The 24,377-nt window shown below is 45.2% G+C and overlaps 1 protein-coding gene across 2 annotated transcripts in view; it reads right to left on the reverse strand.

Annotated features, from left to right (window-relative positions):
- SLC24A4 (solute carrier family 24 member 4) overlaps positions 1 to 24,377 on the reverse strand; it is an 873,854-nt gene that overhangs the window by 241,305 nt on the left and 608,172 nt on the right. For both annotated transcript variants that reach the window (XM_069637921.1, XM_069637920.1), the window contains exons 8-9: positions 22,749 to 22,774; positions 6,419 to 6,472 (exon numbers count right to left, since the gene is read on the reverse strand). In XM_069637921.1, coding sequence (XP_069494022.1) covers positions 6,419 to 6,472; positions 22,749 to 22,774 — 80 coding nt within the window. The remainder of the gene's footprint in view (positions 1 to 6,418; positions 6,473 to 22,748; positions 22,775 to 24,377) is intronic.

Below are 24,377 nucleotides of genomic sequence, written 5' to 3' on the forward strand. Positions count from 1 at the left end.
AGCGCCTTCCTCAACCCGCAGCGGTGAAGCCCGCGGCGGGGCAAGGGCGCAGTGTTTGGCGCCGTCCCCGGAGGGACTCTTCCCGCTTCCTGGTTTGGCCACACCCCCCCTGGCATATCAGCGCCTTCCTCACCCCGCAGCGGTGAAGCCCGCGGCGGGGCAAGGGCACAGTGTTTGGCGCTGTCCCCGGAGGGACTCTTCCCGCTTCCTGGTTTGGCCACCCCCCCCTGGCATATCAGTGCCTTCCTCACCCCGCAGCGGTGAAGCCCGCGGCGGGGCAAGGGCGCAGTGTTTGGCGCCGTCCCCAGAGGGACTGTTCCCGCTTCCTGGTTTGGCCACCCCCCCCTGGCATATCAGCGCCTTCCTCACCCCGCAGCGGTGAAGCCTGCGGCGGGGCAAGGGCGCAGTGTTTGGCGCCGTCCCCGGAGGGACTCTTCCCGCTTCCTGGTTTGGCCACAGGCTCCCTGGCATATCAGCGCCTTCCTCACCCCGCAGTGGTGAAGCCCGGGCGGGGCAAGGGCGCGGTGTTTGGCACCGTCCCCGGAGGGACTCTTCCCGCTTCCTGGTTTGGCCACGCCCCCCCCCTGGCATATCAGCGCCTTCCTCACCCCGCAGCGGTGAAGCCCGCGGCGGGGCAAGGGCGCGGTGTTTGGCGCCGCGTGGTGTTCGGCACAGCTGGTGTTGAAGCGGGAAGACTCGTGGTACTGGACTGGTACTGGACTTTGAATTTGGAGGTGAGCACAGGAGGTAGACGGTGATGGAGGTGTGTGGTGGGCCCCCGCAAAGATATCTGGAAACAGAAGCCTCACAGGATCTAACCATGGAACAGCCGACTGCTGATCCCATATCCCCGTTTCCCCCGCTCTTCTTCTGTCCACCAATCACTTGCCCTGACCCCCCCCTGCAGAAATCCCAGCGCAAGACTCTGGTGTTAAGGAGACAGCGCCCTCAGGGTGTGCCACCCCTAACCACCACTACCACTATTACAGGCACTACTATGGGGTCACTCGTCGGTCTGTTTGCCATCAAGTCCACTGTCAATCAGTCTTCGTCTCTGCCCGATACATCAGAAGGGACACTTTACATGCCCCCAATAACGGCCCAGCAGCACCTGGGGAGTCAAGATACTCTGCATAATATTCAGGATGGTCAGTCCAACCTGTCTCGGGTTGCCAGCGTAGCTGCTGGCGGCAAATCGGAATCAAGTCCTTCCCTCACCCAAAGCATGGTTCCGGTCCTGGCCACAACCCTCGATCCTCTTACCCATGGTACCCCCTCAGCTACTGTGACATCCCCCCTGGTTGTGGGGGACAGTTTGTCATTAAGTGCCCAAAGGGGCAAGCCCTCCTCAAGCTCCCATAACAGCTTGTGGAGTGATGTACTCTCGTCTACCAGTTATGGGACTAGCACCCCCTTCCGTTTGACCCCTCTTCGGATGGTCGCGGCCATCAACCAACTTTCCGATGCCAGAAATCATGATCTCAATTTGACCTCCAACCGATCCCGCGAGGAGGCGCCCTGTGATAGGGGGTGTGGGTGCGGGTGTAACAAAGTTCTGGCAGAGTTGGCCATCATCAAGGCTTTGTTACAAACTTTGCTAGAGGGCCAAAGGAAGGGAGGTGGAACTGTCCAGGAGGAGGAGTCCATGGTCACCACTTCAGCTGCCGCAGGGCACAAGATCTTACCCCTAGAAAATTCCCTGGAATGTACACCGGCACTGGTCCCCCTGGTTTTGCCTGCTCCCAAAGGGTCTGTCGTTCACCGGAACCTGGCACAAGGGGAAATTGCCCGCCAATAACTGCCCCTGCAACCCCCATGCCATTATCAGTGAGAATAGCAGGGTCTCCGATACAAGCCCAATGTCTCTGCCATCGGTGGCGTCGGCCTCTTCCTCTATGGGTCTCAATTGCACTGAGCCCAAAGCCCTGGGTCCGTGGAAGTCTGGGTCCCGGCACAAGCTACTGGGACAAGGAAAGTTCCAACGCCCTACAGTCTTCCTTCAGCGGGTGCCCAAACTGGCAGTAAACAAGACAGAGCCCAAGGATGCCCTACTTAATAAATGTCTATTTTGGATAAAAACCTCTGGAGGCTGCCCGTCTGTTCGTAGAGAAGCTCTGGCGGGGTGCCGCAGAATTCCCAGTTTGGGCAAGAATACCCTGGACTGTATCAAACTGACATTTTGGGATCGCAGCACAGCGAACAGGCTTTTGGGAGGCTGTGGGCGGGCGGGCCAATCACCCAAGAGTGGGATCTCAATCAGCATGCTCCCTTTTTTCAGCTCTGTTGCCCCACCCAGATCTGCTGTAGCAAACTCTGGGGTCTTCTCTAGTAACTGTCCCCTTACAGGGGCAAATTTGACAACCTTGGGCCCGAGGTGTCATGGGAACTGGTTGAGGCAAGGGGTTGATGGGACCTGACTACAGGCCCAAAGAACTGTTTAGGGTCTCCTATGGAGGGGATGGCTTGTTTGCATTGCCCGATTTCTTTCCTATATTTTCTGTGGACTCTTTGTAATTTTGCATCAGAATTGTATTATTTTTAGAATTGTTTTGTAGGATGTACTTTGATGGTCTTTTCGGGCCGAATAAAGTTGTTTGACTGACTGAAAACGTTCTAACACTACTCCATTGTCTTCCCATTTTTCCAAAACCTTCTGTAAACTGTTCTGCAAGTGAAGTCGGCAAAAATTCTGAAAAATACTCCATCAAACTAAACATAACAAATTCAACCCCAAAAAAACAAAATCACATGCAATCGTTGACCAGTAAAAAACAGTGGGGTCTTCGGAATAAGTTGGGACCCTTGAAGAGTTCCATAATTCCCAGACCACAGCCTATAGAAATGGAATAGGGGATTTAAACGTGTTTCACTCTCCCCATTTCTTGGCCCTTGGCAATTATACAGGATTCTGCTGTACCAAGTTAAGAGAACGAATCTGTGTGGGAGATCAGACATTTCTCATGTGTTGGTCCACAGTCACAGAATGAATTCCATGGGACCAGAAGTGAACATTAACACCTTAAGGGGTCCATCATCATATGCCTTGGCCCACTTACATTACATGTAACATGGTTTATAGACCATGATAACTGGACAGGGGGTCCTTTATCCACAAACCACAGCCCACACCAGGCGCGTGTCCTCAGAATATGAAAGTGTCCACACCGTAAGAGATATGCCTCAAGGTGAAGAACAAGCGACCGCTCAGCAAGAGAAAGAACGGTAACAATTCATGAGGTGTGATGAATCGAGTTCCTTCCTGTGAGGCTAGGGAAGTGAGCCCTCTATGCAACTTCCCCCTAGGGGTGGCGGAAGGACGGTACCTCACAGGGAGCGACTCCCCTCTTGGGGTAAGGACTCCCTTTCCCTTAAGGAACTCCCTTCTTACTATCCCCCAAAAACTACTACAACTTTATTAACTGACAAATAAACTCCTTTTAAATGTATTTTTGTAATATAATACGAGAAGAACAATATCAGCCTGGTATTGTGAAGAGCAAAAACGTGAGATTAATGGCGAGTGCTTGTCTGTCAAGTACTGACACGAAGAAGCCAACCGGAGGCATAGTGTATATGATCACAACACAAAGGAAGGACTTTCGGCGGATGCCAGGGAAGTCCCAGCAGTGCGTCATATTAAGAGGAGCGTCAAGAGAACAAGGAAATGCAATCCAGGAGTTTCAAACCGGCCGGATTGAGGAAGCTGGAAATCCGACGGGAGACGCTGCCTTGCCTGTCAAAAAAGCAGCTACGGAGAATAAGGGACAGCCGCACTCTGTTCGACCAGCAAAGCGAAGGAAATCCATAATAGTTCCCGGAGGGATGCTCATGAAGGGACAATGAAGAGGTCCTATTGTTAGCGTTCCGTTTAGGCGATATGCCAATAACAGACCCAAGAAGGTCTGTTCATGGGAAGCAACCCCGACCAACCGACCACAGTTGTAGGGTGGTGGCATGAACGGAACTGAAAGGAAAACCCTTCCAAAACCAAAACCGCCAAAGAAGAGCGAAGTGTGCCGGAAGAAAGACACGTGAAAAAACAAGAGAATTATCCTGACCGACCAACAAGGAGAGAAAGAGAACAGCAATCCGATGATGCGGACCCCCATTAATTCAGGTACAGGTGAGAGCGGGACACCCGGGGAGGGAGCGTAAAGAGTGAAGATTACTCGGGGGCCCTGCATCTTCGTCCCAGTGATTAGCATAAGTATATATAGAGCGAGGATCACTCTGGGACCCTAATTCCTTGTCCCAGTATTTGGCAAAAGTGTATGAAGAGTGAAGAGTGAAGATCCCCTGGGGGGCCGACATACTCATCCCAGCGATTGGCAAAAGTATAAGAAAAAACATAGGAATCCATGATAGGTGCTCTTGTGATAGGCACGACTGTGAGAGAAGTAAGAGTCAGACAGACTTTGTCTACACATCTCAACAAGAAGAAAAGTGTTTGGAGAAACAGGGGGAACAAATACGCACAGGCCGGGCAGGACCCCATGAAAGAGTTGAAGGAACTATTACAAGGAATTGCAAGAGACTATTTGAAGATATCGTATTGAAGAGACTTGTGCGGAGAAGCATCTCCCCGGAGGAGTCTTTCTCCTGGCGCTCTGTTATATATTAATCGGGATAGGGCCATATTAGGCTAGTTTCTGCCGAAAGACGGACTATTAAGTTTGGACTTCACATCTGATGACGAGCACTCTAGTTTAGTTAGGTAGGGCATCCCATAGATTAGGGATAGTGAGGAGTTTTCTTTCTTATTTAAATAAAAGCAAGTTGAGCATGGCACATGATCCTCCGTCTCCTCCTTCTGATCTTGCACAGAGGATGGCCATTAATACCTGGCCACTCAGGCTTGGGACAACTTTTCCTGAATGTAGGGATAGTTCAGAACTACAGCACCTCAGGGCATACAGTGACTTCAAGGGATGTATACTAATTGACCTTTTCACAATTGATCTCGGGAGAATTGGTCTTCTGCACAATTGAGTGTGAAATGAAGGTGAATTAGGACATACACGGGGGAAACCCCCCGAAATCCCCCACTCAATCCAAAAACCCCTGCAACCTCCTGCCCAATCCCATTATATCATTTATTACCCCAAACCCACCCCACACATATATATAAAAAGTTAAATAAAGGTAAAGGTCAATTGTGCAGAAGGTCAATTAGGACCACTATTATTAAGTCAATTAGGACAATTGTAAAAGGTCAATTTGGGTAATACCACTTCAAGGGGACTGCCCTCAAAAGGACTGATGAAACCTTGCTAACCAATCATTTCCCATTTCCTCGTACGGGTACACTTCCTTTGACACCTTCTTCGAATGGGGGCCCCAAACACTCGGTCCCAGGTCCCCTTCTTCTCACACTTTACAAGCAGAAATTCACTGCTGGAATTAAGAAACTAAAGCAAGCAAGTGCATCATATTTTAAAACAATGTGATCAGTGCTTTTGTAGAACAATCAATGAGGTATCCGTTTTGAACATACCAGGCAATTAGGACATAATATTTGGTAATTTTAACAATTACTTGTCTCACTCCAAACTTCAGAATATTATGTGCAGAATCCCCATAGCCCATTCTACAACCAATCAGGGTATCTACAACAGAATGCAGCTTGGAAGATATCCCCCCAAACATTTACTGGGTGAAATTAATGTTTGATTCAGAAAAGAAAACACTAAGGTACATTTTGAAGTGAACTAGCTAAGTAACAAGGCAGATTTAGGAGAAAGTAATGAACAGAAATTCTGATTCATGGTCAAACAAATCTCTGCAGACTGCGGTAGTGACAAGTGCTCTTTATCGAGAAACCCTGTCCGATGTTGTTCCTTGAGAACCAATGATCAATACTCCATCCAGGCCAAATAGAGATCAAGGGATATGTGCGGGGATATAGTGCTGACTGGGTGAAACCATATTCAGAGCCACGAAATACTCACAGTTGTAGACGGTGGTGGGTGTGGTTGGGCTTGTGGTATTGGTGACTGATATGTTTCTACACAGTATGCTCCATATACTCCACAGGTAGACAAGGCACACCCTTGAGATAGATTGTAATTTAATGTTCTGCCAGGCTGGTGGAAGACTAAGAAAAGGGTACAGTCCTTCAATAAGCTATGTGAAGGCTCGGCTAATCTGCTCGCTTTGGAATAGGTGTTCTGAGGTCTAGTTTCAGCCTCTGAACTTTAACAAATTGTGTGCTTGTAGGCAGATCACTTTCCCTTCAAATAAGAACCTAAGCTTCTTTGTCTGTCAAAACTGGGAGTGCTTGAAACAGGCTTATCCTTTACTGAGCCGTATAAAAACAAAAATTGACAAAAAACATAATAGTCCCAGCTACAAACAGCTGAACTCTACAGAATTTTCTAGACACACACAAAAAAAAGGGAGGCAGGGGAAGACCGCTTACTTCATGATGAGTATGTAGAAACAATACATGATGACAAGTATAAGACTCTCCCACCTACAAAAAGAAGAAAGAGAAAAGTTAGAAAGAAATATATAAATGTCAAAGACCATTGTTGGACACAGGCTTGGAGTCAGTGACAGACATGTTAAGTCAGAGTAGCTAAAACATTGTAAGCCTTGTTGCTCAAAGAAGTAGCGCTGATTACCAAATTTAGTGATCACAAATGACTTGAATACAAAAGAAGAACGTGCTTCTTGTGACCGTGGTAATTACGCAGTTTGTGAATCAGGAAAATATTATATTTAACATATACTGTATTCGGAAAAGCCGCTAGGCCCAATGGATAATGATAATCATGGTGTTAATTGATGGACAAACGTGTGGATTCTGAGGACTGTGCTGTAGAGTAACTCTATATGAATCCTCAGTGGAAACCTCTCAGCAACAATGATACACTAATATGCAGATGGCACACAGCTTTTCCTAAAGATCGATTGCATCGACATCCATTGACTCAGGCACTGTCTGTCCCTTGGACGGTTCTTGTTTTAGATGCCTACCTGAAGCTCAACCCAAAAAGGACCAATTTCATTCCGCTGGAAAACTCCACCAAGCATGTCCAAGTCCAGTGTTGACTGACAGACTGGAAGCTTGACAAATCTGCACCCCATCCAGTGCAGTATCTCTCAGCTTTACCATCGACTGTGACCTCCCATTCAAAACACAGATTGCAAAGAAAACCTAGAATTCATGGTGATAGATTGGACTCCACTGTAAAGTCAAGCCTTTCCTCCCCACCTGAGTTTCAAGACGCATGTGCTAGACGGATCCACTCCCACCTCGACGGTGTCAACACCCTACTCATAGGGATCCCAGATGCCAGCTTGTTCCCGATTTTCCCTGCTGAGAGCAGCCAGTATGCTTCAGCACGCCTCATCACAGAACTAAGCAAATGTGACCACATCCCCACCATCCTCATTCATTCTGTCTGAAATGCATTGACAAGTGAAAGGATCACCACTGGATACACAGTGAGGCTCTCGTTTCATCCCTCATTCGTATTTCAATTAAAAACTATCTTTAAAAAGCTGTAAAGGTACAGGAAGGGACATTATCTTAAGTCCTTCAAACAACTGAACAGGCTTAGTGTTCTATGAAATCATAAACGGATGTTCCTGTCACTCCTACAACATTTAGAAATGTACCTCATTATTTCCAATGCAGTTAGAATGCCTTATGTTGTTGTCCATTGTCCATGTAGATGCTATTCTTCTGAATAACGTTGCAGAAGGGGATGGAGAAGTATCAATGTAGAAATGATTTTATTGTTTGAGGTAGAACCAAGGGTTTTAATTTATTGAATGTCAAGATATTCTAACTGTCAGGAGAGTCAGGCCTGGATGACAAGGTAGATATCATTAAGTGCTTTGGAATCAGTGACATAGTCACCTGTAATGGGGATGACTATCTGTGTGTCATCCGCATAGTTGGTGTACGAGACACCCAGATAGTCAAGAATGTCGAAGAGTGGCTTTGTAAACAAATTGTACAATGTGGAAGAGACGCAGGAGCCTTGTGGGACTCCACACAGGACAGGTGCTGGATCGGCCAAGGCCGAGGGTGAGAAAACCCTCATGGTTCTATTGGCCAAGAAGGATTTGATCCATGAATTGGCAGCATCTGAGAAGTGGGCAGCTGTTTTGAGGTGGTGACATAGGATTTGATGATCGACCAGGTCAAAAGCTGCTGAGATATCCAGAAGGAGTAATAAAGCCAGCTTGCCCTTGTCTTTTAAGTTCTCGATTTGTGTTTTTAAATCAATCAAGGCGGTTTTGGTTCCGTGTCTGGGGCGGAAGCCAGATTGCCTGAGGCCTAAGAGGTTGTTAGTTTCGAGGTACTCCTGAATTTGGCGGTAGGCGGCACGGTCTAGAATTTTCAGTAGGTAAGGCACAGTATAGGCCTGTAGTTGGACGGGTTACTAGGGTCCAGTGTAGGCTTTTTGATTAATGGGTGACCCAAGCATGCTTGAGGTTGTCAGGTACAATACCAAATTAAAATGAGGCATTTATGAAGGTGGTAATAAAAGGCGCAAGGTCATAACCAGCCTCCTTGATGTGAGCTAGACATAGGTCACCTTGGCAGTTAGAAGGTTTAAGCTTCTTAATTATATTTTCAACTTCCCAAATGGCGAGGGAAGAGAAGCTGAAAGGTTTAAAGGCATGTTTTGGAGTAGGAATGTTGTACGACTGAGGGTAGGCGTCTTTTGGCATTGATTTTAGTTTGGAGCATGCTGATTTTATCTAAGAGTGCCTTTTGTATGTTGGTGCACCAGGTAAAGTCCGGAATACATGTAAACAATGGGGTTAGAGGGGACTCTAATTCCTTAAGGATTTTAAAGAGTTCTTTTGTGTTGGATTCAGCTTGTAAAATGCGTTTATTGTAAACGTCTTTTTTAGCTACTAGTATGGCTTCTTTGTAAGAAGAGGAGGCACTGGAGAGGATGTTTTTGTTAATTAGAGATTGTATGTTTTTCCAATGTGCCTCAGCCTTTCATTTTTCTTTGCATAGTTCCCTAAGGTGGGGAGTAAACCAGGAGTTGAGATGGGGATGTGGTTTTTGTTTACGTAGTTTTGAAGCCCTCAATGCAATCGCATTGAGGGCTTTTAGCATGGTAAGGTTATATGTATCAACTAAGTCTGTGGGGTCGGAACAAGTAATTGATGCAGTATTGAGCAAGAATAAGCAGGAGAAGTTTCTCCATTGTAATAACCTTCTTGTTGCGGGTGTGGATAGCTGGGGCAAGGTTGGATTTGGGGGTTTGAGGGTAGGAGTTGATAGTGAAGATTATTTTGTGGTGATCGGACCAGAGGCGAGGTGTGATAGAGGCCAGTTTGAGCTCACAATTCAAGTCAGCCACCCAGTCGAGGGTACGTCCTTTATTGTGGGTAGGCTCTTTGATAAGTTGGGTAAGGCCAAAGTCCATTAGTGTACTTGCTAGTTCTGAGGCTTTGGAGTTGTTAGGATCATGGTACCCTAAAATAAAGTCACCAAGTAGAAGTATTTGCAAGCTGGACTTAGTGGTAGTGGCAAGGATGGAGGAGATGTCCTCAATGAACGTAGAGGTAGGACCAGGGGGCCTATAAATGAGGTGCACTGTTGCAGTTTGCTTTGGGGAGATGGGGATTTTGATTGAAAGTAGTTCTGCTGATGGGATCTGGAGGTTGGGGATGGGTCTGAGTTCAAGTGAACTCTTGAATATAAAGGCTAAGCCTCCCCCTTTTGTTTGATTAGTGTCCCTATTGCATCTAATGATCGAGTAATTATTGGGGATTGCCAGAGACAAGGCTGGGCCGGACACCGCATGCAGCCAGGTTTCAGAGATAGCGAGGAAGTCTACATTATCTGCAGTGATAAAGTCAGCAATGTTGAGGGCATGCGCCGGGAGGGATCGGGCATTGATGGGCGCCCCTTTGATACTTATGTCTTTGGTGCGAGTGATGTTAGACGCTAGGTGGGCTGGAGTGGTTTTGTCGCACGCTGGTGCAGAGTCTAGGTTGTGCGAGAGAGTGGGGTTATTCTTATGTGCTAAGGGTTTGATTTTAGATTGAGTATTGTTCTCCTCTTTAGAGAAAAGTTAGGGTTGCGTTGCGCATCATTTACAGGTTTGGACTAATGAGGATCTTTTGGGACCTTCTGGGTATTTTAGCCCTCTTGGTGCTATAATGAATGAATGAACGAATGAACGAACGAACGAACGAAGTAGAATTTGTAGAGTGCAAACGGCCAGTAACAAGGTGACTAAGCGCTAGGCACACCTTACCTCAATGGTATGTGAAAAAATAAAGAAAATAATGTGCGATAACACTCATAAATCATCGGAGACTAATCAAAAATAACAGGGTGACACCACTTACTCAAAGGACTGAAAAGATACAGTGTGAATTTAGAACAGGTAGGTTTTGTGTTTCCAGCTGAATTGTAACGAGTGTTAGTCATACACAGCTCCATGGGTAAGGAATTGCAGAGGTACATTGCCAAAACCTGAAAGGAGCGTCCAAAGGAAATTCTGCTTCTGTACTGTGATACTTTAGTAAGCAGCTGATGCGACAACCTCAACCACCACATTTGATAATACCAGCATCTTCTTTAGATAGGTTGGTGCTAATCCAGGCACATTTTTATAGACTAATGTCAGTGCTTTACACTTCACTCCAGACACCACAGGAAGCCAGTGTAGCTTTCTGAGAACTTGCAATATATGAGGCCGTCTGGGTGTATTCCTCACTGTATGGCTGCGGTGTTCAGGGTGATCTGTAGTTTGTGCAGATTTTATTTGTCTAGCTGCATGTATAAGGTATTGTGATAGTCTAACTCTGCACCAAATAATTGCTTGTGCAATAGTTGCACAGTTATTTTCTGATAACAGCTGTCATATTCGTCTGAGCAGCATTAAATGGTATGATGTAGATTTCACCAGTGAACTTACCTGGGTGAGCTTGGACACAGTGGAGTCAAATAATATTCCACAAGACTTAGCCTTTTTAGATGTTTTAATAAATTCCTCGGCCAGCCAAATATGAGAATAGGGAGATTTTACCATATCTCTTTGCCTAACTTTGGAAAACTCCACGTGGAATGCAGTAAAATCAAAGAGGCACTCGATAAGGATAATTCATGTGTTAGTCATGGTCTTTAATTATGATTAAGCAATGGCTTTACTCCATTAGCAAAACCACATCCAATTTCGAAATAGCAATTGGAGGAACACACCGGGATTGACTCACTAGCTCTGCATATCTCTCAAGTAGTTCTCCTCATCACCCCACTGGAAATACTGGTTGGTCTAGCAGGTTGTGAAACATAGCAGGAATTGCATCTAAACTGTAGGGTGGTGACTGGTACAATTTCATTAGGGGATAGCCAGTAATATCACATCAGGAAACGTGGTGGTTGGACCCTTTGTTTTTACCGGGTTAGCCCCTCATTTTGTTTTCCAGACACAAACATCAAACAAGGCCATCGCTCCGGAGGTCTGTGTTTATGGATATCCATGAGCTTTAGTCTTGATGTAAACTAAATTGATCCAAGTACTGCATATATTATAGAATCAAAGGCCACTGAGTGTTATTATCAATGTCTATAATATTAAAGGTTCCATTGTTAAATTGATCAAAATATTGTCACATAATAAAGCACAATAAATGGTTGGTATACCCCCTTTGTTGTTAGAAGGTAAAGACTGTAATATTAAAAGTGGGGTGGTGGGAGAAATTGTCTACACTCTCTCATAGATGAGTCGTGGGGTAAGCTTGATAGAATGAAAGTAGGCCGCATAATAGATTATTTTAGTACCTTCCTTTTGGAATTTGAGGTTGATTTTGCTGCCTGCACAGCGAATGGCCATGCTCCTTCACCTGATTCACCAAAAGAAACCTTTAAAGAAGATTTCCTGGTGGTGGCGGTCAGATGGTGGTGGGGGCTGTCAGATGGTGTTCAGAATGTAAGATTCGGCTATTAGAGAGGCAATAAAAAGGGAACACAATGCCCTTGATCTACGGTCTCACAGACATGTTAGAGCATCTACTTCCAGCTCTACAAAGATAGGCCTTTTCAGGCCATGAATGAAAAAATGTCTCCTTCCGAAGTCATTGCATGGATAACTTAATTATTAACAATGTTTTAAACCAGGCAAGGGACGAGGTGTTTCCTTCCTTGCGATTGTGCTTTTCGAAAACAGATGTTTAGGTGCACCTTAACATAACAACAACACTGTGTAACAATCTTACACAATATAGCAAAAAAGGTTGGTTCTAAAAAGAGTGCAGGCAAATGAAAAGGGAGCAGATGATTGCTGTTCATAACACTGCCCATTCAAGCAAGGATACAGTTCATGCAAAATGTAGGCCGTTGCCCGGGAAAAAAAGGGGGGCAAATAAAGTATGGAAAGAATTAAAAATAGCTTCTGCATCTAATGACATAAGAACATTCTAGTCACTGGTTATATAGGAGGTAAAATAAGATTCTATATCAAATTATTAAATGTATGTAGTTCGGCTGTCCTGCCTGAGTCATTGACAGCTGATTTTTAAACATTATACTACAGTGAAGATATTTCAGTCAATTTAAGTTCATCTCCTTGAGAAATGTAATACCTCATCCTTTGGCGAGCTTCGCAACAGTCAAACAGATGAAATCTACAATATGGTAGTTGTCTTCACAGAAAGCACGAGGTACAGATGGGCGACTCATCCGATCAATTTCAAAAAAAGCAAAGACCTTCGGATCGCTGTTCTGTCAAAACCTTTGTGAGCAGTCCTATTCACAAACAAAATACCAGTCTATAAATGCTATCCTTTCTTAAAAAAAAGAGGGCAGTTTAGAGAACAGTCCATGGACATGTTTACTTAATTCATCTATTTAAATAAAGGGTTGTTATTTTTCTGGGAAGACGTGAGGATCGGTGGTCGCTGAGTAATAGTCTTGCATGTGTTCAATTTGGTTTCATGAGGGATAGGGCACAGTAAAGCCATGTTTAAAACTTCCTCTAAAAGTACACAAGGAAAGTTGTGCCTTGGTATCAAGGACCAGAGTACAGCATTTGGCCATGCTGGCAGGCATAAACCATGGAAGGTTTTGCTACAATTGGGAAGAAATAATGTTTGCATTTATGAATATAGAAATATATCAATCTTAGTAAGCTATGGCCCATATGCTGAATGACGTCTGTTCTTTGTTTCAATGCATGGAGAATATTTTAGCGTTTTAGCGCATCTCCTCTCAATGTGCAAATGAATGATATAAATGATACACTTGAGTTGGTGTTGGTACATTCTTATACTCATGATGCCTTTTTATAGTCTCAAACACTGAAGGCTAACCAGAAGATGACCTCTACTTTGGCTAATGTATGAGTTGTCTCAAGGTACATTTTTGTGTATCAAAATAATATGTTGAGTCATTAAGGGTTAGGGGCAATACAAACTTTCCACAAATGTAATCTGCGACAGACAACAATTTGATTATCTTGGATGAAGGTTTCCTTCTGACCATACATGGGTACCCCATTTAGGAGAATTGGTTTCCCAGATGTTTGAGGCCAATGGTGCTATAATGAAATATTCCAAACAATTATGTCAGAGATCTATTGACAATGCATTAAAGATACATTATAAAGTGATAACGCCTGTTGTGTTGGAGGGCAGACGGGGAAGTAATGGTCTGCCAGCCCAAGCCTTAAGAAGGAAATATTTGGATAAAATAACAAATACCATTGGACTGGCTTCCATTGGGTGGAAGACCCTGAAAGACAAAACTGATTGTGGTTAATGGTGTAAATGTATTCCTTTGTCAACTCATTCCCTGCACTAACCACTCTTTAGCTTTATTTGGGGGTCTTCTCTAAAGAGCCTGGTGACCATTGGTTCTGCCTGAACGTCCTGTCAGATATCTTTCTGGTACAGGACTTTCCGGAAGTAGCAAACTTTTTTGTTGCTTTTTCTTGATAAACATAACTGTAATTATTGCTAACTACTACTAATATGTTGAACTCACAAATTCCAGACTCTTAAGGTAAAGTCTGTCTGAGATGAGTCGGACAGTCTGAGCTGCCAGCTGCAACCACACGTATGCTCACAGAACAGCTGTATTATTATTCCTCCTTCCTTGGTGTTGGATGGACTGGCTAGTTTCAAAGAGAAATTGTGTTCATGCCCAAATTCTGAGTTTGCCAATTATAACCAAGAATCTTCTTACTTCCCAAGTCCCACGATTGTGCTTTCTTGTGCCTATGGAGGTGTCCCTATGGGGTGTATCCACTGGGTGTGATTGTCACTTTTTGCATGGGGTCGCTAGAGTCAATGAGAGTACCTTAATAACTACATACATTCTGGAGCAAGGGAAGCCTCGGGAAGGGGTGTTCTTAAAATCGAGCAGACTCATCTTCCTTGCTCATTCAATCAGGTGCCTCCTAAATGAAATCTCATCCTAGTAGTGTACCACCACTCTCACCCACCTTTAGTCCATCAAGCCCCAGTCCTCTTCTTTACACCTGACACCCATTGATTGATACAGGCTGACTCAACGGTATTACCCAATCTGATTGTTTCAAATTGATCATATGGTACACCTGGCTGAGTTTGGCCAGTGCAATTCGATCGATTTAAAATAATCAGATTGGGTAATCACTACCAAACATGGGGAGTGAGGGTTGCAGGGGTGTCCCCTGCTTCTGGGGATTTGGAGGCGGGGGATGGGAAAAAAAGTAGAAAAGCGGACCTTACTGCGTCGGTTCCGACCCACACAGGAGGGACGGAACTGATGCTACAGGGTCAGAAGAAAAACGGATGCCTAAAGGGTAAGTAGGGGGTGGGTGGGGAGATGTATTCGGGATTTTGGGGGGTTTAAGTTTTGCCTGTTTTGGCCATGGCAAAATTGTCTTCGCGGCAAAATTGATCACAGTCTATTTGGCTGCAAAGAATTCTGCCACGTGTGCCATGTATACATCCACCTCAACTGCGTGTCTAAGGCCACATAGATGAGTGCCTCAGATGATGGATCTTTCTGGGGCCTGTCGGATGGTTTTATGAGTTACAGTAGGTATGGTGAGCGGAGTCACAAGACACTGCTATCTGTTCCCGACGAACGATGGGAAGGCGATTTGAAATGCATCACGCTTTTCTACCTCACCTTCACTGCAGTGTCCTCATGCCGCTCATAGTACACAAGCAGGTAATGCCTTCCTGGTTTGAGAGCACAAACTGAAGAGCTCTGTAAATGAGCTCACATAAAACAAGTTAAAACACTTAAGGGGATATTACATAGCCCCATCCAACCCCAATTATCTTCCTTAAATTCCTAGTTTTTCCCCTGTATAATCTGACCCTCCTGAAACCACACTTCTACTAACCTGATTTGCTGGCATCTCCTCCACGGGTGCCAATGATACATTAGTCATTAAAGCATCATTTGACAATTGGCTTCTTAGAGCATACTGACATTCCCATTATTCAGATGGCTGAAAATATTTGTGTAAAGGTTTTTTAGGCAGCTCAAATTCTCCTTCTTTGGAGATGGTTTGTATGGACTTTTAAGAGTGACAAAGTCAAGTTGCATTCACTCCCCCTTTGGTTATCCATATGGTCAAATGCAGAGTTAACGTTGTCGCCAAGCATCGTAAACTGATGTCTTGATCATGAGGAATTAAGTCACATGGAGTATTTACATTAGTTTATGGACCAAGACAAAGAGGGAAACAGGGCTACTTAGCAACTAAAGGCAAATCGAAGGGAGTTTAATGATATTTACAAATGTGTACTTGAACCCATTAGCTCTGTTAGGTGCCCATCTACCACGTAAGAAACATGAAGGATTGTTTTCCTTTTTTGTGCTAAAAACCAAATACTCAATCCGTAGATATGTTGCAAGGTAAGGCATGATCAACCGCCCACAGAATGAATGCATGTGAGATGGAGAGGAAAACTGGATGAAGCACGCATGTATCTGTGGAACAACAAATCAATTAATAACACCACACACTTTACTTTCTTCAGGAGATGTTATAATGATATACATGAAAAATATAATTGTTACCATAATTCCGTAAATTTGCTAATATTGTATGGCAGGAGAATCTCTGTGTTATGCTTTCAATCACAAGATACTAATATGATCAATGCTTTGTGAAAATTCCTAAGAGAAGCAACTTGAATAACATGCAAAGTGTTATTTATATGCACTTTTATAAACAGAAATATGATTTTTAAGAAGCTTGAAATCTATCAGGTAATAATAATACAGGTAATGTAATACTTTCAAAACATTAACTTTATAGGGGTGTTGTAAGCATGTTGGAATAGCTATATTCTGGGACCATCCTAATACATGAAACGGATGTGACTCATTTTATGTCATTTGAGTTTAGCAATCCTCATTTTAATTTAGGCATTCGAATACACTGAACAAAATTAAAATACATACATAAATAAAACTTTAGCTTTTTCGTTCAAAGTGAAAGATAATAATGAAAGCTACAAATCCTTATAAATATGAATGCCTATTTAATCACAAATTATAAAAACTATATGACAAACTCGATAATTAAATGTGTTTTATATGAACTGCTGTAAAATGAATAATTTCCCCAGCAAATTGTGACATTTCGTCCAACTTGGAATCTGTCAATTCTGGAGGTAATACTGATAATCATGTTTTTCTGCAATACATTTTTCCCGGCAGGGGTTACTTTACCTGGTATTTACAACTATAATGGAACATTTAAATTTTTAAGATAATTCGTATTGTTGGTTGGATGCTTATGCATATGTGCTTTTATGGAAATGTATTTTCTGAAATAAAGAAACATACTGAGCCATCAAACGGCGGAAGAAAAGAGGGCGTGGGGAGGGATTAAAGAGTGGGAAAACTGCAGACAAAAAGATGATTTAGTTTGCTATCCATGTCAAGAGACATAAAGTGGTGGAATTGTCCAGAATGAAGGAAATGGCAGGGAGTCTGGTATTATTTGACTGCAGTTTTGGCCCCTAGCTGTTGATTTGGTGGAACCTAATAGGTTAGAAAATGCAGGGGAGGCCCAGCAGAGATGATGACGGGCTACAGGTTCGGCTGCCAGCTGTTGATTTAGTGGATTTAGTGGGACGTAATAGGTTAGATGCCTGTGGTATGTCAGAAGAAGGAGACAGACACATTGGTGGCATTTGTACCCCATAGTTCTATTCAAATAATAAGATAAGACCTACCTTTGCCTATAAATAAAAGACTTACCCTACCTAACAGAGCTCCAACTATGGTGCTCATTGTCAGGGTGGTTGTCCAAAGCAAAAAGTCGGTCCTCCGTACAAAAATACTATCCTACTCCGACACTACCAATAATCAAAAGGATTCAACAAAACAAAAAGGGGTCCAGGAGAATGACTCCCTTCTCCTGGCCAGGCTTGCTCAGCCTTGGTAGCTGATTTTATTATAGTCTCTTGCAATCAGGGCTCAAGTTGAGCATACACACGGGGGGACGGAGTCCACCCACTTTATTCAGATTGTGGACTCAGCCCCCCCCAAGCTAAAATGAGAAACATTGAATGTCCTCTTTGAAATTATGAATTAAAGCCAACCTCAGGGATCAAACCACAGTCATCAGGTTTTCAGGCGGACACTTAACCATTGCACTATAAACATTTGTATTGGTTCTTGGAATTTAAAACATGCACATCTTTTAACATTTTCGAAAACACTATTAGAAGAAAATATCCTCTCTTGGTTGTGTGTGTGTGTGTTGATTTTATAAAGGGAAATGCCATTTGTCCTGCGCAATTGGGGTGGTTATACAAAGCCAATTTAATGAAATGTGCATATTTCACCTTGATATGCTAATTTCTGGCGACTTCACATACCACTGCATTTGTTGATGAGCCCCGCCCCCCACTTTAATATTTAGGACTTTCCCCTGCTTGCACTAGTTCTTATTATCCCATGCAGTTCCTTAAAGGGGCTTCTCCAGTCCTTTTCTAAAGTCCAATGACTCTTCTGTTTAAATGTCTCTATACCCAAGGTTTGGCTCTTTTCTCAACTGTGGTGCAGTTAGTGTCACTCTTCTGCTTTCTTGTCCTTTGTGCACGCTATTGCTCTTCCTACTATGACGAGAGAGATGTCCCCCAAGCTCTTCTTGACTTGTTTTGTAGTATTTCCAACTACTGGGATGAGGTGGATATCTCACAATATCTTCTTGAATGATTTTATGAACTTCATAAATGCTGGGACAAGGGAGATTACTACTCTATGCTTCTTCACTTGCACTATGGTTTTCACATTCTCTGTGACGAGGGAGATAAGTTCGTAGCACTCTCCACTTGTTGTATGGTTTCACAATCACTGTGATGAGGGAGATTACTCCTGTATGCTTCTTCACTTGTATTATGGGTTTTTCCATTCATTGTGATGAGGAAGATTACTCCAGCATGATTCTTCTCTTATGGCTCTTGAACCTGCCGGAACCCTTCCCGGGTCGGTCTCCCGCTGTTCTCGTTAACATTGACTTTGCCGGGTAAGCGTCATTGGTTCTTCCTGGGTTTGCGGGATGGGTTCTCTTCGGTAAACACTGAAAGCGTTCTCTCTCTGGGTTTTAGAGATTCTCGCGGCTCTGTGCAGCAGTTCCGGCACACGGTCCACCTCCTTGAGGTCACGCCACTGTCTGGACTTTCCCAATCTTCAAATGAGTCAGATCCTCGCCGGCTCACAGAGTACTTTGACGGCAGTTTATCACCATCCTCTTGATTTAGGACCAGCTTCCTTGCACAGACTTCTCTTCCCCAGGTTTGAGCATCTGTGCGGATCCTATGTGGCTTCTGTCTTTAGCTAGTCCTTCCTCTATTTTCTCCCATGTTTCTGGTTCCTCCTCAGCAGAGGATCATAGTCCTTCCTCTGATTCCAGGAGGTATTATTTATGCCTCCTTGGTGCCAATTCTTCCCAGTACTGTCTGTCTTAAATGAAGGAGTGGTTGTTATTACTTCTTTACTCTTCTTCTTCCCAGTACTATTGGTTCCAACCTATTGCCATTTTTCGTGTTTCTTTTACTCTTCAGGGGTCATTACGAGTCTGGAGGTAGCTATTAGCGCCATGGCTGCCTCCAAACCCGAGTCCTGTGTCATTGAATGGGGACTTACCGGGACATTCCGACCTATGCGGGCCCGGTAAGTCCCCATTCAGTAAACCATTCCCTATTCCCATTTGAGCCCCCATAGGGCTCAATGGGAATGGGGAAGGTGCTAATAACGGGCCCGCAAATTGCGAGCCCGTTATTAGCTCCAAGGTCCCTTAATGGGTCCTGCAAAGAACGGCTGGTCAGACCAGCGTTCCTGCTGGGCTCCTCTAAGGGACCTTGGAATATGGTGGTAGGGGCTTAACGGCACTGCCATCCTTAACAGTGCCATTAAGGCCCTACCGCCATACTCGTAATGAACCCCTTCCTCTTCTCAGTAGTTTCTGATTTTAGTTGAGTAAAAGACGACATATTACACTAGCAAACAGTCGTTTTTTCAGGTTGGATTTCTTGGGATATTGAGGGTCCCAAGGTTTCATATGAAAGAGGATTGGGGAGTTCCTTCACGGAATGGCAGTCCTTGACCCCAAGGGGGCAGTTTCTCCCTGTGAGGTCTGACTTACCACCACCCTTAGGGGGAATGCTGCGTAGCGGGCTCACCTCCCTAGCCTCACAGGGAAGGGTCCCCCTCTGGGGAGAACTGACAACATCCAGAGAATCGTCACATGCAAGAGTACAGATTTAGCTCACAGCTGTGGATTTAGTGGGACCCAATAGGTTAGAAAATGCAGGCAATGCCCAGGAGAGATGATGCCTGCCAGCAAAAGGCCTCTGGTTCAGTGCATATAAGAGACACAAGGTGTTATGCCCCGGGCTCTTCAGCACTACGGCCCGGGGCTACACACCTGGTGGCTATATCCACACTGGAGAATGCATCTGGGTTCGGCTGGCAGGCTGCTGGTAGGTTGGCAAGGTGATGTCCCCTCGGCAGGCACAGGGTACAGGATGGAATGCTGTGCATGGCCGCTGCCATGTTTCTTCCTTCTGTGCATGCAAGGTGGCCTGAACACTGCCTCTGAGCACTCGTGCATTGCGCAGAGTGTTCTACATTGCAATGCAACGACGCCCGCTGCAATAAACTTGTCACGGCAGCAGCTGGCTATTTAAACCTGGCCCGCCACAATACGGGTGTGTCTCATTGCGCTCCGTGTGTTAGTTTGTCCTATGAAAGGCTGCTTTTGGGATGGTATGGTATAGTATTGTTTATTTATATCGCGCCTATACACAGGCAAGTGTTTCAAAGTGTGCAAGGAGGGTGGGAATATGGGGAAAAAAAACAGTCACTCAGGGCCCTTTAAATCCTGAGGTGATAATAGTCTGTGCAGGCAATGAGTGCGTATAATACATTTTGACAGGTTAAGATGCAGCAAATAGGTCTGATGGCAATTGTGCAGTTTTGCAAGTGCAATTACAGACAGACAATTGTCAGGCATGGTCCATTCGGATTGTGCAAGTGCACAGGAGGTGACAGGGAGAGGGAGGTCCAAGTGCACCCGGTCAGTGGAGACTGGGGCAAGTGCAGAGAGTGCCACTCTCTTGGGTTATTCACAAGTGCAGTGAAGGAGGTGGGTGGGGTCTGGCGCCCTGAAGCAAGTTCGAAAGAGAACTGGCGGGGAGCCCGGGACCAGTGAGACTCTGAGGTACACCAGGCAGCCATTCAGCAAGCTGTTAGGGGGGAGGAGGGAAAGAGGGAAAGAGTAGATAGGTAGGTTAGCAGGGAAGAGGGAGGGAGAAGGTAGAGGAGAAAACGAGGGTTTTGAGGAGTTTCTGAAACTTAAGAAGATCAGGCTCAAGATGGAGGGGGGCATGGAGGCACCTGCTGAAGATAAGGATCTCCATCCGAATCGCTGCTTGGAGTACCGGCTCACTCGCAGAAGGTAGGAGGCAGATGAGCGGGTGGCTCTTGAGGGACAGTATTTAGGCAGGTAGCGTTGAAGGTAGGTAGGTCCCAGGCCCCAGAAAGACTTGTGGACAATGTAGAGGGTCTTGAACTTGATCCTTGCAGCCACAGGTAGCCAGTGAAGGGATTTCAGTGCCGGAGAGATGTAGTCTCTTGGGCTTGAGGCCAAGGATAAGTCTTGTGGTTCTGTTCTGGATGAGTTGCAGAGAGCACAGGGCAGAGGTAGGGAGGTTGAGTTGCAGTAGTCCAGCCTAGAGAGAGCCAAGGCTCCGGAGACAATGAGCCTCTGGGGAAAGTAAGAAAAGGCAGAGTACATCTGAGTAGGTGTAGCTGATAGTTAGACTTTTTAGAGATGTCAGAAATGTGAGAGGAGAAGTAGAGAGTGGATTCGAAAATGACCCCAGGTTTTTTGCCTTGCAGGTGGGTGTGGGTGCAGGGCCAAGGGAGGCCGGCAAGAGTAATAGTGGGAAAGCGGGTGCAGAGGTACCAATGCAAACGATCTCAGACTTACTGCCATTGAGGCAGAGGTCGTTTGCAGCACACCATGACTGAATAGCAGTCAGACAGTCGGAAATCAGTGAGGTGGCTGAGGGTAGCCAGAAAGGTAGTTGCGTGTCATCCGCGTAACACTGGAAATTAGAGGTGAAAGTGGACATCACACGTGCCAGGGCAGCCGTATAGTTGTTGAAGAACCAGGGGGCTACATGAGATACCTGGGGAACTCTGCAGCTTTAGAGAGCTATAGTAGAGAGAAAGGCTCTGCGTGCCACCTGTGATGGGCGGTTGGAGAGAAAGGAGGCTAATCACGCCAGGTCCTGACCTGTAATTCCCGGGGTATCACAGAGACGTGCCATCAGGATGCTTTCCTGCCTTACCTTCTGCTCCCTTTCTTGCTCACAGTATTTTTCTGCCTTCAATACCTTCCCTTGTGCCTCCTGCTCTGTGCTCCTATCTCCTGGCTGCTTACCTTAGTTCTTTATTACGGACTGCCTTCCACAGTTCTTCTCCTCTGCTGCTTAACTGTTCCTCCAGCCTCTGGACGCTTGTCTGTCTCTTCCTTGTTCTACTACCTGGTGTCCTCGGCCATTGAAAACTACCATCTACATACATTCTTGAGTGTGTTGGTTCTTTGCTATGACTGGTTGTGGTTGCCTTCTTCAGTTACTTTGTTGGACCCAGGTGGCACGGTCAGCGCATAGCGATGTCCTTACGCCACATTAATCTGGGAAATAGCTGCCTTGTAGCATGGGGAGTTGGCCCCCGGGTGCCTGATCTGTTTCCATACTTCAGGGAAGGGGGTTTGGGTGAAAGACCTATACCATAATAGCACCAGTATGAGACTCTGGAGGACAGAAGAAGATTCCCAAGTGAAGCATCCCAACCTTGAGCTCGGATTCATCATTACCAGGTACTTGATACAAGGTGAGACTTTTTTATTTCAAATATTTTTATTCAATTTGTCATTGAATTTCAGAACAGCTCGAACCAGAATGTATTGATCAAGATAGTACAAGTATAACCAACGGCTAATGCCTGGAAAAAACATTGCTAATAACAAAAGACAGAAAAGGTGCCAAGGAAAGGAGGAAGAGAGAGAAGATTAAATGAAAGGCCACGGTGTGTGGGAATGTGCTAGGCATGGCATACAGTGTCTCGGAGTACGTGCGTCAAGGTGCCATCAGGCGAGTCTTGAAGGAGCAGCTACATGTTCAACAGTTTGCCTGGTAATATTGCAATGCAGACATTTCTGGACTTAGGTTTTAGAAGTTAGACAGAGTTAGCAGTCATAACAAGTAGTAAAACTAAATAGTAAATAACTCACCAAACAATCACCTCATCATAGATGAACTAGAAAAGAAAACACAATGAGGGTGTTAGTTCGACAGCCCAGAAGCAGGTCTGTATGTCTCACTCTGGGACCCGAGTGTAAATTCATTCCAGTGTTAAACACACAGATAATGCCCACATGTTCCCAGTTCATTGTCCCAGAGCAGAATGCTCTAGAAATACGATATGTCTAATATCAATCCATGCGGACCAGTCAATGAGGCACGAGAATCACAAAATACAGAGCAGTGGTGCCCACTTGCTGGGACTCTCCACCAATCTTCAATTACTCCTACAAAAACTGAAATTAAAACTGCAATCCCTTTCTTGTGCACTTACAGGTACCGCCGGCCAATCACAGGTGCACAGGTGCTGAGTTAAGTTGTGTGGAAAACCCATCCTGTACTAGAGGCCTTTCAATTCCCTCAGCCTTTTCATTGAGGCTGTAGAGTATGAATTGACATGGCAAGTGGCTAGAATTGTCCACCTGTTGTAAACAGTGCAGGCAGCCAAACAAATGTTATGGCATGTTTTAGATCACAATCAAGTCTGGACATTGTCTAGATCCCCATGGAAACAGGGTGGAGCCTGGGGCTTAAGAAAGGACAACTGCAGGAAGGTATGCTTTAATGAGTCAAAGGTGTTTGGCATAGCGCTTACCTGTCACTGGGATGGCTTTGCCGACCTTTATCCTAATGAAAAAGGACAGTCACTGCACGGCTCCGGTATTGTACAGATTGCGCGCGGTGTAGTGCCTTAGGTGCATATTGTCTATGTGTGAGGAGTGGGGTCAGAGGGGTTCTCTGAACATCCTCTGCAGACGTGTTACTGCAGTTAGTGTGCGCTGACGTAGGCTTTGAGGTGAGTAATGTAAGCAGTGACCGGTGCAGTGGAAGCCAGGACTCTGGAAATGGTTTCCTCACTTCCGCCATGTGGCATTGACGATACCCATATAACAGTGTTCAGTCTGAGTGCAGATAGGGGGGTTAGAGTGATTGAGCTTTAGGTGTATCTGAGTTGGGGTGTGTGGGATGGGGCAGGGAGGTACTCCATACAATGTGCTATATGCGAGTGCTATGCATTCTATGCACTTGTGGTGGCCAGTAGATGATCTCCACAGGGTAAGACTTTATTAAAATTATCTATGGTTAACTTACTCACAAGAGCTGTAGATTGTTGAAATGAAGGTGAGTTTGTTGTGTGTAGTATGCAGTTTTGAATGCTTAGGGGGTGGGTTGTGCTGCATGGGTGTCACTGGACAGGTTTGTGCAGGTTATAGGAATATAACCACCCACACAAGTGTGTGCTATAGAAGCAATGCAGTGCAGGTCTATGCTTTTGATGTAAGAGCTGTTCTAAAGTTTCCAATACATGTTACTGTACAGGAGTGAGTGGATGTGTAGTGTGTTGGGTCGGAGTTGAGCGTGTGAATTGTAAAATGTGTCTATGTATTGTGACAATTCATGGGATCATGTCACCTCTCCACAAGGGGGAGCTCTTCCCTGTGAGGATAGGGAGGTGATCCCACTATGCAACATTCCCCCTATGGGTGGCAGTCAGCGGGACCTCATATGGAGAGATTCCCCTCATGGGGACAAGGACTTCCGTTGCGTCATGGAACTCC

This window comes from Ambystoma mexicanum, chromosome 14, assembly GCF_040938575.1.
Source record: "Ambystoma mexicanum isolate Mex_15411 chromosome 14, UKY_AmexF1_1, whole genome shotgun sequence".
Classification (NCBI taxonomy): domain Eukaryota; kingdom Metazoa; phylum Chordata; class Amphibia; order Caudata; family Ambystomatidae; genus Ambystoma; species Ambystoma mexicanum.